A 16,507-nucleotide genomic window follows, 5' to 3' on the forward strand; every position below is an offset into this window, starting at 1 on the left:
CGTCGTATGCGAAGGTGGTCAAAATATTTAATCTATTTGCTGATATATCATTTTTTTAAATCCTCCATTCAAAATCTAATTAAAAAAAAAAAAAAAAAAACTGAGGTGGTTTCAACATTGGTTCCTTGAATTTTGAAGATTGGTTATTTTGATGAAAACCTTTTTTTGCTTGTCCTAAAATTTGTGTCAGAACTCATTTTTGAAATGTTCATGTAGCCTCTTGAGTTCTCAATGAGGCACCTAATTATGCCTTTGTCAGTGAAACGCAGCGTACCACAGGATGATATTTTCCAAGTGAATACATTAGGTATTTCACAGAACTATCCAAAAACTCTTGAATAATATATTATGGCAATTAGGTGAAGAATGAATGATATTTACCTAAGTATAGATGATCTTCGTCGGGGTCGTCTAAAACTTCGATAAGTTTTACTACATTTGGATGATCTAACTTCTTGAGCACTGCTATTTCGCGGTAAACTTTATCTAGTGGATTGGTACCTTTTCTATTCGGTGCTATTCTGCCTGTAAGTTCAAGTAAAACGTGTAAGTACATGTGGTTGAGAAAAATAACATGTCGTTATTATAGAAATCCATAAACAGTACGTATGTACAAGTGCATGCATATTCTAAAATACCTACATATTTCAAAAAAAAAAAAAAAATGACTGGAAAGTTACTACTCAAATACATATTACGATAGAATACATGGCTCAAGCAAAAAACCATAGCATCGTGGAACTTTTTTAAGAATTTTTCGGGTACGAGGATTTTGTATGTATGTACAAAAGACGTAAACATGCGTAATATAGAATGTAGGTACCTGAAGGTATATGTATTCTCGTTCAATTACTTTAATATATTTTGAATGCTACAAAGGTCGAATGTGGCAAACGAAATGTAGACTGACACGCGATTATAAATCGTATTTAAATTAAACCGAAACGTCGAAAAAAATGTAAAGGAAAATACACGCTACACGATGATATGATACACATTACGATAATCAAATGATATGGTAAAGTTATGCAAGTTTACATGCATATTTTTAGATACCATACTCCAAGTTTTACTTTACGAGGTTTAGGTGCCTATAACACGATGACGCGAATATGAATTCAGCGCCTATTGCGTTTGGAAAATACATAAAATGACAATAGGTACTTTTGAATTTTATGGAGGGTACTTACCGAAACATCCAGCTTTTCTGAGTAATTTCTTTTTCGATAATATCTTCATTGCCTGAAAACGAAAATAAAATGACCGATTAGTATGCTCTATTATATAAATTAAAACATTTTGCAAAATTCATGTATGATACCTATATAATACACGAGGCATTAATTAGCGTAAGATATCAGATTACATACGCGAAGATGCAAGGAGAAATTCATCTTAACTATTCCAAAATTAACGCAATTAAAAAGTAAGGATTGGAATTACAACAAAACGTTCGTGGAAAATAACTTTTTTACTATTCTTCACGAATTTAAAAAAAAAAATGAAAAAATAATATCTACAGAAACTTACTCTTTGGAAAACTCTTTCCATTTCCAAGTCATTCAACATTTTTTGCGATGTACATGTATATAGGCTTACTAACTTCTTTTTCACATTTTGTTACGTACCCAAGGGTAGAAAATCTTTCTATTTGTCATAAAAATTTTTTCTCTTTTGAAACTTTTAAATGATTTTATTATGCATTTTTTTTTCATCTTTTCGTTCCTTCGTATTTTTCATAAAGTAGGTACCTAGGCACCCACTCTCCATTATCATTACAATGTTACATTTTTTTAAATTTTCTTCGCACGAGTACATACGACAGATTTTGGTAAATTTTGCAAACAATAATGCTGAGGTAATCTACACCTTGGGGAAATACGAGCTTGATATTCATGCACGGATAAATTTTGCTTTCTGTATATCTTTCTGCTATAAAATTGATCGTTTTGCTGTTTGGCTTCTGCCATAAACTTGCTTCGTTTACTAAAATCTATCGATTTCATATTTTATTAAAGCGGTATTTCGAATCATTAGCACGACGTTTTAAATAATTCAAAGCACTATAAGGATAAAACGCTTAAAAAGCCGCGTTAAAGGGTTGAAAAATTGACGATGTTTGGCTAATTGAATAAACACGCCAGGAAAAAAAAAACAGAAACGAAAAAAGAAAGAAACCGAAATGTGGTAAATTGTGCGGTAGGGTCGCTCGTAGAAATGTAACGGATTCCTGAGGGTTTTTTCCATTTGACGAAATTCCGTAACGCAAAAACGTACACGCTACACTTGTACAAAGAAGTAAAACTTTGAACCTTCAAATTCATCGCATGATGTAGGCGAGAGATCGTCGATTAAATGCCAACTTGTAAAATGGCATCGATGATAAAAAGTTTATGGTTTTTGCTTTCGGCATTGGCGTGTAATACGAGTATTTTGTACATCTCTCGTATGTACATACATATAGTAGGTAGTAGGTACCTACTACCTACTCGTTTTGTACAATTTGTACTCGGATATGGATGTGTAATGTAAAGACGGTGGAAATTTTTTGCCAACATGTTAATGTCAGTGTTTTTGTTGAATAATTTATCACGTTCTTTTTGTTTATTACAAACGTAGAATAACGGCGTCTTTTAAACATTTATCAAAAGCGAATGTAATATGACAAGAATATCAATCATTTTTCACTACGATTAGTGACGCGTATTTTTAATGTTTTACTCGTCGCCTCTCGTTTCAAAGAGCGCACACTGGACCGGCCTAATGAAAAGTGCGCGCATGTCAATTTTTTGAGAAATGATGGCCTACGACATGAAAAATATGACCTTCCCTTATGTAATTTTTCACGATAAATTCGATTTTGGTATCAGTTTTACCCCTAACCCCACTGGGGGGGTGGCACTCGCTCAAAATTTTGGAAATTTTCAAAAAAATGATCATACATATCAATATGTAGGTTTTCGAAGGCGTAGAATTCGAATTTCACACTATTTTTACGCTCCGAGGTTCAGGGTTTAAGGGGTGGGGGGCTGGGGCGTTGAAATTTGAAAATTTTCAAAAAAATGATCATACATATTGATATGTAGGTTTTCGAAGGCGTAGAATTCGAATTTCACACTATTTTTACGCTCTGAGGTTCAGGGTTCAAGGGCGGGGGGTGGGGGTGTTGAAATTTGAAAATTTTCAAAAAAATGATCATACATATTGATATGTAGGTTTTCCTAGGCGTAGAATTCGAATTTTACACATGACAATTTCTACATTCTGAGGTTCAGGGTTCAAGGGGTGGTAGATTGGAGGGAGGAGGGTTGAAATTTGGAAATTTCCAAAAAATGAGATGGATTTCAACCTCCCTCCCCTGGCTCATCTTTGGGAAATTTCACAAAAATGACGTAGAAAATGAATTCAGGGAGGCAAAAAACATATATTTTGATATCAAAACGACTTTTTTGCGAATTTTGGATTTCGACACCCCTCTCCGGGTTCACCTTTGGGAAATTTCACAAAAATAATATGAGAAATGGATTCAGGGATGTGAAAAACATATTATTTTGATATCAAAATGACATTTTTGCGAATTTTGGATTTTGACCCCCCTCCCCTAGTCCACGTTTGGGAAATTTCACGAAAATGATTCCAGAAATAGATTCAGGGAGGTGAAAAACATATATTTTGATACCAAACACGACTTTTTTTGCGAAATTTGGATTTTGACCCCCCTCCCCTGGTCCACCTTCAAGAAATTTCACAAAAATGATGTCAAAAATGGATTCAGCGTATTCGAAAACCCCCGGATCATGAGTCTTAGACTTTTAGAACCCTAAACACGAAAGATTGCAGAAAGTTCAATTTCAGCAAAAATTTGCAACTTTCACACGTTTTAACTTGAAAAAGTAGTCAATAAATCGAAAATCCGCAAGTTTCCGCAGCTGGAACTATCGTAATAGTAAAAAACACATTGAAATTAATAAATTTTCACGAAAATTTTTTTGATCTACCTTGATCCAAATAAGTAATTGTACAATGAACAGGTAAAAACAGCTTAAAAGTACTGCTTATTTTGCTACCAGTTATTTTGTAAACAGTAACATATTAGAGAATCTTGTTCAAATATTTCAAAAAAGTACACTTTTCTCTTAATAATCAAGTTTTTTCCATAAATTTTCATGCGTTTTTACCCGCTAATTAAGAGCAAGCAATTACTTGCATAAGTGCCAATGTGCTGAGTCACGCGACAGTGCAATGTCGCGCGCAACGATCGGTCGCGTTAGGGGAGGGACGGGGCAATGGGAAATTTTGTTTTGAGTGTTTTTGGGTTCGGGGAAGCATGTACCTTCTACAGGACTAAAAAAAAACATATTCATTTGGTATTTTTTTTTGGGTCCATGCGCGCACTTTTCATTAGGCCGGTCCAGTGTGGAGCGTTTAGCTATAAGTCACAGATCCGTTGTTTTGCTAAAGCTTTCTATGCATGGTACCAATATATATATACACCTCAGCACCCTAGCTAGAAGTTGAAACTAATGTCGTTTAAATGTCATCGCGAGGGTTTCGTTATTACAAGTTTAGTATTTGGCTGATATGCGGAAAAAACGCGATTTCAAACACGCCAAATCGTAGGTGTTTTTTATTAGTTGCAAATCGTACTGCGTATAGTGTATTGTGACGTATTGTGTTGTTTTATTGAGATTTGTTTCGCAATGTTTGCGAATATGCTGCTATCCCACAGGCTTATATTTTGAGTTTGCTAGATCATAGTTCAAAAGTGCACATTTGTCTACTCACTTACATAGCCATCACGTAGCAAACGAGGGGAGGGCAGGCTTTTTGCCCAAGTGCACAAATTTGAAAAAATGTCAAATCGGATTCCCTCTAAACTCTCATTTTTACCTGGCTAGGTATACTAGCATAGGTTCACATACCCCTCTCTCTCGCATTTTTTAAAAACTTATGTATCTATTTATTTGAAATCGAATATGATTAGGTACTAAGGGGAAAACTTAATAGGTGGGTACCTATCTAATTCTTTTGAATCTTCAGATGGTCTGGCTTTGAAAACTTGATTTTTGTATTCATGTACGAATATTTTTTTTCCTTTTAAATTTTTTTTAAATAATCAATTTATTATAAAATTTTATTTTTTCAACGAAAATTTGTCATATTTTTTTTCAAATCGAAGATTTTTTCCCTCTGTGCGTCTGGAAACCAAATATCCAGACGAATTCTGATACAATTGATTTCAAAAGGTTTGAACTTCAATAGCAACAAAAATCTTGAAATGTACAGGAGAAGGTACAATTATGGACTCAGGTACAAATATGGACCCCCCCCCATGGTTTAGTGTACAACTACTAGCGCTACGGTCATGCTGGGTACTAAAAATTATACTAGTAGTGTAGTATCGATGATCCAAGTACTTATTTCGGATCCATGCAAACTTGGGTGTCTCTCATCAGCAATTGTTTTTTTTTGCGATTTATTTTCTTCCCGATGGAAAATTTTTTACAAGTTTTTCATTTGGTAATTCATCAACTTCAAATAAAGTTTGAAAAAAAAATTATTAGCGAAGTAAGTAGCTTAGGTACAATGTGTACTTTCAAAATATGCTTTCATATTTGTCTTTACTTCAACTGATTTTCATAATTTATTCCATTTTTCAAAAACTGAGCCGATTTTTTGCATGGGTATAAATATGGACCCCTAAATTTTTTTACCTAATTTTGATTCAATATTTTTTAGAATGTTGAGAAAAATGTTATTAACAAAGAAGACAAGTCCAAAGTGTCGAAAATGGGACCATGATTTTTTCATTTTTCATAAACTTAGCCGATTTTTTGCATGGGTATAAATATGGACCCCTAAATTTTTTTTCATGAAATTTTGATTGAATGATTTTTAGAATACAAAAAAAGTGTTATTAATAAAGAAGACAAGTCCAAAGCATCACAAAACACCTTTGAATAAATTTTTGTACAATTTTCTAAAATTTTTATTCATTTTTTGAGGGGGTCCATATTTGTACCACTTTATGTCACTTTTCTAAATTTCAAATTTCTCCGAGAGTTTTCAACAAAAAAAATTTTTTTCTTTGCACAATATACTAGAGTCTTTGGCCTTTCGAATGGTACATTCGAAAAAAAAATTTGATAATTTTTTCTACCCTTTAAAGCCAAAAAGCTAGAGGGGGTCCATCCATATTTGTACCTTCTCCTCTACCTATGCTCGATCAGTACTGTATTTTTTGTACCCCACATGAAAAATTATTGTTGACCATTTAGATCGAATCAAATTAAAAATTCAATTTTTTTTCTATAGGTACCTACATTTGACAATTTAAACGTAATTTTAGCACAACTGAGCTCTTTATTTTCAAAATAGCGTCGACTCGTTTAATAAAAACATCAGACATAACAAATGGACTATGCCCAAGGGTTTTGTTGCTTTTGTCTTCAATTATTCAAAATTAAATGTACTTTTTTTTGTTATCTACTTGACAAATAAACCCTCCGCAGTTTACATAGAACTGTGGCTCGTGTCAAAACTAGTCACATAAATACAACGCACCATAAATCACGCGAAAATTTCAAATCTCGGTCGTTGCGGCACGTCTACGAAGCAAAACACTCGTATATTTGAAATTTCATGTTTCAAGGTCTTGTAGTAGAGTAGGTACGGTACAAGATAGGCTATGCTATAATACAAGTACATATACTTAATTCACCGTAGTACAAGTAGTATAAGTTTCAATTTCGAGAAGTGAAAGGGTTAACCTACGCGAAGAGGTTTTTTTTACGCGTGTAAATTTGTAACAAAAATGATTAACACTGGTACTGGTAGCATGGATTTAAGCCTGTATATCTTTTGGTATTTATTTAGCCGACGATAAAATTGTGGTTAACATTTCGTATCGGGCGTCGTTTTCAATTAACTCGCGTAAGCGACACGTGTTCGCAGCGTATTAAATAAATCATTTTTTAGCACGTTTCCTTCGAGCAGTTCGACCCATTCGGCTGGTTGGCAAATTTAGCCACGTATGTCTCGTATATCATATTTTACTCGACGGTGTTATTTTTTTCATTCGGCTCAACCGTCAACTCGCGCAAAAAGTTATGAATTTTTTAGCGTGAAATTCAGTGCGGCGTGATTTAAATTGTTTTCCATTTTTTTTTTCGCGATAAAATTAATCACGCGTTTTAATTTATTCGGCCAAAAGGTCGCGTTCACGATACGTATACTGTCTATATAGGTATCTATACACACAGTCACAAGGACTATCAATACATAATACGAGTATAAGTTGAAAGTTAAGCTCGAGCGTTTCTCGTTTTCTCCACATCTTTCCACGGCATATCACCTCACCCACACATGTACATATATGATCAAATATTCGCGTACGCATTTACTCTACTCTGCGTACGTCTATGTAGGTCTGCATCAAAGTCTAAAGGAATTTTTATCCTTTTTCCTCGTTCATTTTCTCGCTCACAGCACATAATTAGAGATTCGTTCATTATCATTCAACGTGGGTAATATATTAACGTATATATGGAGCGAATATCGAAATAGCTGCGGTTTTATTTTTTGACAACACACCCGAAGCGAACACACCATATAGCTTAAAAATATTTTACGCACGTTATCGCGTACTGTCACAACTTCAAAATTACCTAATTTATTTTAAAAGCTTTCGAAAAGACACTCCTACGCTGCACACTAATGTGATATTGGAGGGAGGAGGGAGTATCGAAGGCGACACATCGTCTTTGCCATCGCCACTTAAGCGTATCAAGATATTCGCAGGAAAATTTCTCAAAATCTGCGTCGTCGCGTCGTTGCATTTGTATATTAATATTAGAATGTAACATCGTTCTGGAAATGGCAATAATGAGCTTCAGGATTATAGGTACTCGTATCTAAATTAAATTCGAACACATACAATATCTATATCGATGTATAGGAACTATAAGAAGGCACTGGCAGCTAAGTATCGCGACTTTCGAATAGGTACCTATAATAAATACGTGATATGGCTGAGTATTGCTAAATCATACGAGTTGCGAATATTAATAACCGGTATACGCTTTCGGCAATATGTAAGAGTATATCTAGCTCTTCGCCAAAAAATGAGAGTAAACGTTTCTATAAGGTTTTTACGCGTTGAAATTTCAATCTTGTAACGTAGATTGATATATCGTACATCTGGTACCATCTATCTATAGCAATATAGTATTTACGGTTCCTTCATCATTTCATTACACCCCTAAAAAGAGCTCAGTTTTGATTTCTTTCTGAGATTAAATAGATACGCAAGTACATACTAGGTAGGGTGGCTACGTAGTGTCCCATCGGTACGAGTTGGGGAAATTTCCGTTTTATGAACTCGTATGGCGTGAAATCGAAATGGTAAGAATATCGGCCCACGAGCTTGTAACTTACCTATTTGATAGAAAAATCATAACTTGTTGTCTACAGTAAAGTAACCCTACAATTATGAGCTTATTTGGAAATCAGGAATCGCGAGAATAGAAAAATTGTAAAAATCCCAGCTCTATTCATTTCCTTTCTCCGACCAAACATATAGAAGAACAAATTTAAGGAATCTAAACGCTAAAAAAAAAGTTTCCCAAAAAAAATTGTCTTATTCTAAAATTTCACTATTTCGTATGTTCTTTCGTAAACAATTTATACAGCCTACTTACACCTTATATAGTACATACAAACTAGCAAAGATATTTCACTCTTTGGGGAGTCGTTAAGAACTGATGGCGAATTAGAGAAAAACAAAGTCGTAAACACGTCACCCAAAGGCCTACGATAAACATAATTTATCCTTAAATACAATTTTTTCAGGCTAAGTTTTCTCACGCTGTTGGAAGACAAAATGGTTTTGAATTTCAAAATCCGTCGTGCTTAATTCGCTTATTATTTTTACCATTTTTATCAAAAGGTTTTAATTTAGCTTATTAAGAAGTAAACGAGCGATGAATAATAAAACGGAAAATTTAATGAACCGTGTTTGGATTTCATAAAGGAAAAAACATAAAGCGGTATTTAAAGAATATCAAGATCTGCGGTAGCGACAAACGTTACGTTACCAAGATATTTTATTTGAAGAAATTATATAGATTTTAGGTATTCTTTTTCCTTTGTGATGCTTTGGTTGGTGAATGCGAAATTTTATAAGTATATTTTGGAGTATTTTTTCCGACTACTGAATATTTCAAATAAAATAAAAAGTTTCCTTTTATTTATAAAATTTGGCACCACATTTCAAAAGTGAAAAAAAAAGAAAGAGAGAGAGAACGAAAAATAAAAAACAGGAAGTATCGATACCTACATGTAAAAATGTTGAAAAAACTGGGGTATTCTGTCTTATTAAAAATTTCTTTCAATTTCCTGCAAAAGCGGATGAGAAAATTTTGAATTATTAGGAAAATGGAAAGGAGAATAAAATTTGTATTCGCGAATTCACGAATCGCTTGGATCGCTGTTGTTATTGTCTGAAAAGGGGGAACTGGAGACTATTGACCAATCAGATTACAATTCACAATGCAAAAATTAATAATTTAGTGGCCAACAATTTTTTTTCTTTGCTCAAAGACATCAAACGACTCTTTTGCTGATATACAATTTTCTCATTTTTGTTTAAAATACGTTTGCAAATGAGTTCTGGTGTCATGAATTTTTTCAATTACTCTAATCCGAATCATTCAGTTGCAAATTTGAGTTGAAAAATATTCCACAATATAAAAATGTCTTATCACAATTTTGCACAGTTACCCCTTTTCAGCATTTACGCAAAAATCCGCCAGATGTCAGCCACTTAGTGTGAATTCGCGAATACCTATATCGTACCTATATTCAGCCTTACTGTTGACTATTTGTGTGTTATTGCATAAATTTTTAACACGATAGGTAGGTAGGTACAACATAGGTACCTATTTATGAAATTACTGAAATTCTTTTATTTTACTTTGTTAATCAATTTTTAACGCTTTCATCTCACCACCCGAGGGTCTCACTTGTTCTTCTTCTTTCTATGCTACCTATCTATGTGATTTCGTGAGACCCAAAACAATATGGTAGCTGCTCATTTTATAACGCTGCGATCAGCCATCAGCCCTTTCTCAAACGTTCGAGAAAAAAAAGTGAGCAAAATTAAAGCGGTAAACCTCAAACAGTAGATTTTGTGGAATAACTCAGTTGGTTATACTTCAAAACAAAAAAAGGAAACAATCATCTTCCGCATTATATCTACCTATAAATTTTATAGGAAGGAAGATAAATAGGTAGATATTCGCCAAGTAAAATATTTTGCCATGATGAGTCAAGCATTAAAAATTTAACGTGGTATTAACCCAGCTCGCTTCTTTGTTTATAAAATATCAACGAATAATAGAACCGAAAAGTTAATGAAAATTTTCATCAAAGAATAATAAATAAGAAAGTTGAGGTTGGTTTTTCTTTTTTCAAGTAGGTATTTTAAAGCGACTATTTCGTTATCTGATGTTCTTCTGGGGCTACAGTTCGAGCAAAAATATGCAGATTCCATTATTGTTGGTAGGTACTTTGTGTTTATTGTATGTATAAGCATACCGTAGAGAGGATGAATGATATAACCTTTGTACACTGGTAAAATGCTCGTAAGGAAATAACGTGCGATATCCGCGCGCTTGTGTGGGAAGATTCGATTCCTCGTATAAAGTCAAATTTACTGCATCCACTTATTCTAGTCGTTTTAAAAAATTGACTGCTCGTTCAACAGTAAAAATAAGTTGTTATTTTTTCTCAAGGTTTCATTATTGAGTTATACTTTAGACCTTATGTTGTTGTATCCTTCGAAGAATATGTTTATTAATTTTAGGCACCTATTTGCAAATTTACATCGAACCAGACTGAAAAGAATTATTGAATACAATAATTATGTACCTAAGTGTTATCGAACGCAGAATAGTTTTTGATATTACGTTCAACAATCAATAACTCGATCAACATAGGCTAGGTGTCAAAAGATTTTTGAACGAAATATTTTTTTAAATTGAAACTTCAAAAAAATCCACGATTGATGATTCGGAATTTTTTTGACATATGTACCTACCTATAGGTAACTCATCAACTTATCATCCCTCAGATTGATAAATAACATGTATTACTTCCATCAAATAAGACTGAGAAAATCAACCCTAGGTACTATATGTACAGGTTTGCAAGGATTTTCCGTTAGTTACTGACTGCGAATACATCGCAGCTAGATTTATCGTATAAAAATAAAATTTACATTTCCTCGAAATTTAATACAAGATGAAATTTTATCTCTTTTTTTTTTACTTTCGTAAAATAAATCTAATAACGTCATAATACCAGATTTTTCCTCCGGTAATAAATTTCTTATTTTCAACTTCGGAAATACTTCGATGTATACGAAAGTTTTATTTTTTATTCAATTAAGTTCGCGTAGTTCATCGTATAACAATTCTTACTCCATTTGCATTGTCGTCTTAACGCTATTTTTTTTATCTCGTGTTTAATGGGGTAATAAATTACACCGAGATATGATTTTTTTCGTGCACCGTATGTTTCGCCTTTTTGCGGGTTTGATGGATAAAAAAAATATTGATAAATGTGTTTCGTTGTGGAACACGTAAAAGCTCATGCGAATTCATCCGAGTGGGTTTTATTTTTTTTCACAAGATTTTTGAGTTGGCAGAAAAAAAGACTGAAAGAGGTTTAACATATTTAAATGTTGCTTACTATCGTTTGTATGAAATTTTGCAGATCATGCACGATGAAACTTTTGTTTTGTTGTTGTGTTTTATCTAGTTATCTGTAATTTACTCCGGTATACGTTTTTCAGCCGCGGAATACTTTTTTAGGTTAAAAATATGACTTGACTTTATCAAGACATAAAAATTATTATTAATTAAATGCTATTCAACGCTCTAATAAATTTTCCTATTGGTTAAAAATATGAAAATACTTATACAGGATGTTTTTATAGAATGTTCTTCCTTCAAAACCCACCCAAAGCACAAGAGCTATAATATTATGTATGTTTGCGCATTTTTGAAATTGAAGGAGTATCTGCTCAGAAAATTAATCCTATCTTACAGCTCATCATTCTAAAATTTTCAATGTCAAGCAACAAAATTGTTACCGATGTTTCAACAATCAACATTGTATTAAAATGAATAATTCGATTAAGAAGCCCAACATGTTTTAGATTTAAGCCCATCAGCATTTTTAATTTTTGATAAATATAAATACCTGAGGATTTTAAATTTGAAAGCAAGAATTTTATAGACGAAGAAAATATAATCTAATTATATTTTCAATGTGTTGAGGATCAAGAAACTCGTATCTAATCCTGTCACACGCGAGGATTATATACTTGTAGGTACGAGTACGTATGTACCTACTATGCAGTAAAATTAAACACGAGAATTTATTCTTTTCAAAGAAAGCTTCCTATCTTCGTTATTAGATAGATATTTGTGATTCGTAAACATATAAACACGTATTATACAAGGTAGAAACTAGGTATGTACATTACATAGATATGAGTAGGGTCTCGAAGACTCCACAACCGCGAATACGAATAGATATTTTTTTCGCACGCCAAAATAATATCAAATTGCCAATCGTTTTACGCTAGAGCAATTCTTTTTTCAATATTTATTTATTAAAGGCACAAGAGATTGATAATTTCAAATTTTTCATTTCTTATTTCGCCTATATATACCATTGTACCTATATAATAACTCGTGAAACGGTACATAAAAATGTCACCCTATGATATCCACCATTTGGAAACTTTTACGTCATGAACGTTTTTTTTTTAATCACGCGATCATAATTCAGTCACTTTCTGAAATATTTACGTCATAACCAAACATGACACTGAGTATCTATTGTATAATACAAAATTTAATTTTGTACATGTCTTAATTTTATTTTTTGTTTGGTTGACATTGTCAATTTTTTTTTTCAATTGTTAAAACGTAATTATAATACAAGAAAAAAATACATTTGTAACAATTAAGAAACACAAAAGATACAAATGAGGCATGAAATGCTTCTAATTTGATTATTAAGGCTAATTATTTATTCAGTTTTTGCATTTTGGTATATTGCGGACTACGGATACTCGTAGGTCAAAAAACGTGTTGGGAAAAAATGTCCTAGAGGCTGTTTTGGAAAATCATGCCTCATATTTATTCACTTTGAAAGTCTGCAAACAGATTACCTACCCCTAAATTCAACCAGTATCGAGGTAGGAGCCTTCAAAATACCGCATTTCGTAAAAATTGCAAATTCGTAATTATGGAAATCTTTCATTGCATCATTAAAAAAATATATATTAAAAAAATAACAATAACAAAACCGGAGCGAAATTAGGGGTAATTCTCAGAAAAAGGGTCGATTTTGATATGCATAATTTTGAAAAACGAAAATCATTTTTTTGGAAAATTTCAAGTGGGAATCATTTGTATATGTGTCCCAGATCCCTTTTCTAGTGTTGGCCTCAATTCAATCCCCTCCACTGTGGACCCCGGCCCCCCTAAAACAGCGATAATTAGAATTCGACCCTCATCGATGTGTAATATGTCGATTGACATGTTTTCAAGGTCGTAGAATTCGAATCTGGAGTTATTTTTTTTGTAGAGGTGGAGGGTGAGGCGTGGGGAGGGGGAAAATGTCAAATTTTGCTTATATTATCGTGTAATATGTCGATTTATGTTTTTCAGGCCGCAGAGTTCGAATCTGGACTTATTTTTTTGGTAGGGGTAGAGGTGAAGTGTGGGGAGGGAGAAAATGTAAAATTTTGCTTGTATTATCGTGTAATATGCCGACTAGCGCGATAAAAGTACAGCTGTCTGAAATTTGGCCAAGTCGAAGGACAAATGGGCGCTGGACAAGCCGAAGGACAATCTCAACGTTTTTTCGTTTCTAGCCTTACCAACCGGGCATTATTCGATTTTTAACACGTAATAAATGTGTACTTATCATGTAGAATAACTTCCCTTTCTCAATTATCGTTTTTGGCGGGTTCATCAGGGTAAATAAAAAGGCAAGCCGAAGGACACCGATTTTGCGAAATATCATATTTTCAGAGACAAGTACGATCAGAACAAGCCATTGCGTAGGTTATGAGAATAACATTGCGGGGTAACATTTTTATGAAGACAGTGAACCAGTGCAGCCACTCGCCAGAAAAAAATATTGGATTGGGAAGCTACCAAAAATAATTGAAAATTGCTCGAAAATTTGCGCAAAAAGTGTGTGACAGTTTTCAAATGTGAATTGTGAGCTTCCTATAGACTTATTGCAATTGCAATTTGCACAATAAGAGACCTTCATGTTCTATGATAATGAGAATGTGTCAATTTTTCCAAAAAAAAATGAAGTTCATGACACTTTATAACATTCATTTTCAAAAACATGATGTGTGACAGCCAAGTCGAAGGACATTTGGGGTATAAAATCAAATGTACACCAATGAAAGGAGGGTCTAAAAACCTCAATACCATGTGTGAAATGTGTACGGGGTCATTCTTGAATGGACCAAAAAAAAAAAAAAAATTCATGCTAAAACCGTTGAGAAATTTGCCATGTACACGAATTTTACCTTTTTCTGAGAATTACCCTCATATGAGTCATAAGAATGAAGTCGCGTATTTGCGGCAAACTGGTTATGCAATTCTATTAACATCTAGTATACGTACTACGGTTTGTGAGAAATTAAGATTTGAAGGCGCAACACTACCGCACATCATCACTTTCTATGTTGGTTCGAACACTCCCTGCGGAAAAAGGCATCCTTCCCCCTTCCCAATTTTTCAGAAACATGGAAAAGAATCTTGAAATCATGCGATATATGTAGTATGTGTTTAACGTGAATTATTTTTTAGATATTTTGTTTGACCTATCTAAAACGGCGTGATGTACCCATCAAAGAGTATGTTTTCACAGCGAAATCGCCCAACTTTTTAGATCTGGTCCTTTCCGCACCGCTCCCTCCACCATCAGTGTTTCCAATTGATATCTGCAGCGAGAATAAAAATTTATTTACGGCCTTTTTTTACAATACCTAAATTTTCCCTTTACCCGAGTACTTTTGTACCCATTTTGCAGTTCTGTGCTTATTTTTTTATACCTACTTCTGCAATTTTTTTTTAAACCTCCAAATACGATCTGAAAAACCTGCTAAAACGCTTTTATGGCATGACACAGAATTTTCGTTTCGTTCTTAGATACGATATATAATTAATTGTGTACTAAAAAGACATTGGAAAAGGTTTTAATGGTATATCGAAGTAGTGTAGAGTTTACTCGAGTATGTAAACACGAGACGGATAAACTCGATTAAACTTATAGTATTAACGAATCGTTTTGTTGCGAAACATTTAATCCCTTAAGAGCACACGCCTAATGTTGGCGCGTATATGCCGATGGAAATTTGTATTAGTAATTTAAGAAAGGCATATCGAATGAAAATTGCTATGCCTCGTATATGTATAGGTGTACAAAATGCATGTACAAATATCTAGTGTGTAATACTCACATAGTGTTTATCGTCTTCTTCGTTGTAGGCAAGTTTTACCAATCCGAAAGAACCCTGTAACAGAAAAAAAAACAACACATATAGACCAGTACTGTTAATTAACTATACAGCTCGATTAATTTTTATTTCGAACATTTCCATTAACGACCGTTGAACGCAGCAGCGGTAATCGAATCATAATAAATCGGTCTCGTGAACCGAAAAACATAGCTTGCCAATTAACAGGCATTAAAACGCGAGCAAGGATTAAGGCAGATTCCAGTCTTTGTAGTACCTACATAGTAGAGTAGATAGGTATGGTTGGAAAATTCTATCTCGTCGCTGAATCGAATTTGCGGTAAATTCGTGACCAAAAATTTAACTACGTAGACAAATTTTCATACCGGAGAAAAATTTTTTAGAATTCATTCCGGTTTGACGTTGCGTTGGAGCAATTCAATAGGTACTTTGATTTTTTGGACGGCTGAGACGAGCCGAGGATGGTTTCTATGTAGTTTATTTTATTTGTACCGCACCTACCCACATCGCCTATATCTACCTTTAGTTAGAACTGTACACGTGATTCGTTCTGGTAACAACTTTCGCCTAATAAAGCTAACTTTGTTTTCGTTTCGTATATAGGTACGAGTAACGTGGTTTGCGTATTTCAATAAAACTTTTTCTATACAAGCTTTAATATTCCCGCTGCGAAATAAAAACGAAAATTATGAGGGTTTTAATAAAGCTTTTTCTTTCCGTCGTTTTCGCGACAAATTGTTCGAATTTAATTAGCGTAGTCGACTTGGGGCAACGCGACGGCAGAAACGCATCTAGTTTTTTTTAAATTGCCTACACGTTGCAAAATGTGAGAAAAAATATCATTCGGGTAACCGGTCGTATTAAGTATTTGAAAAAAGCTATACCTTTTTCGTATACTGCCATACATAAATTGTTTGTGCGAATACA

At 33.6% G+C, this 16,507-nt stretch overlaps 1 protein-coding gene across 2 annotated transcripts in view; it reads right to left on the reverse strand.

Annotated features, from left to right (window-relative positions):
* LOC135832324 (calcium/calmodulin-dependent protein kinase kinase 1) overlaps positions 1-16,507 on the reverse strand; it is a 93,060-nt gene that overhangs the window by 5,287 nt on the left and 71,266 nt on the right. For both annotated transcript variants that reach the window (XM_065345497.1, XM_065345498.1), the window contains exons 5-7: positions 15,563-15,616; positions 1,191-1,242; positions 382-525 (exon numbers count right to left, since the gene is read on the reverse strand). In XM_065345497.1, coding sequence (XP_065201569.1) covers positions 382-525; positions 1,191-1,242; positions 15,563-15,616 — 250 coding nt within the window. The remainder of the gene's footprint in view (positions 1-381; positions 526-1,190; positions 1,243-15,562; positions 15,617-16,507) is intronic.

Source organism: Planococcus citri, chromosome 1 (assembly GCF_950023065.1).
Source record: "Planococcus citri chromosome 1, ihPlaCitr1.1, whole genome shotgun sequence".
Classification (NCBI taxonomy): domain Eukaryota; kingdom Metazoa; phylum Arthropoda; class Insecta; order Hemiptera; family Pseudococcidae; genus Planococcus; species Planococcus citri.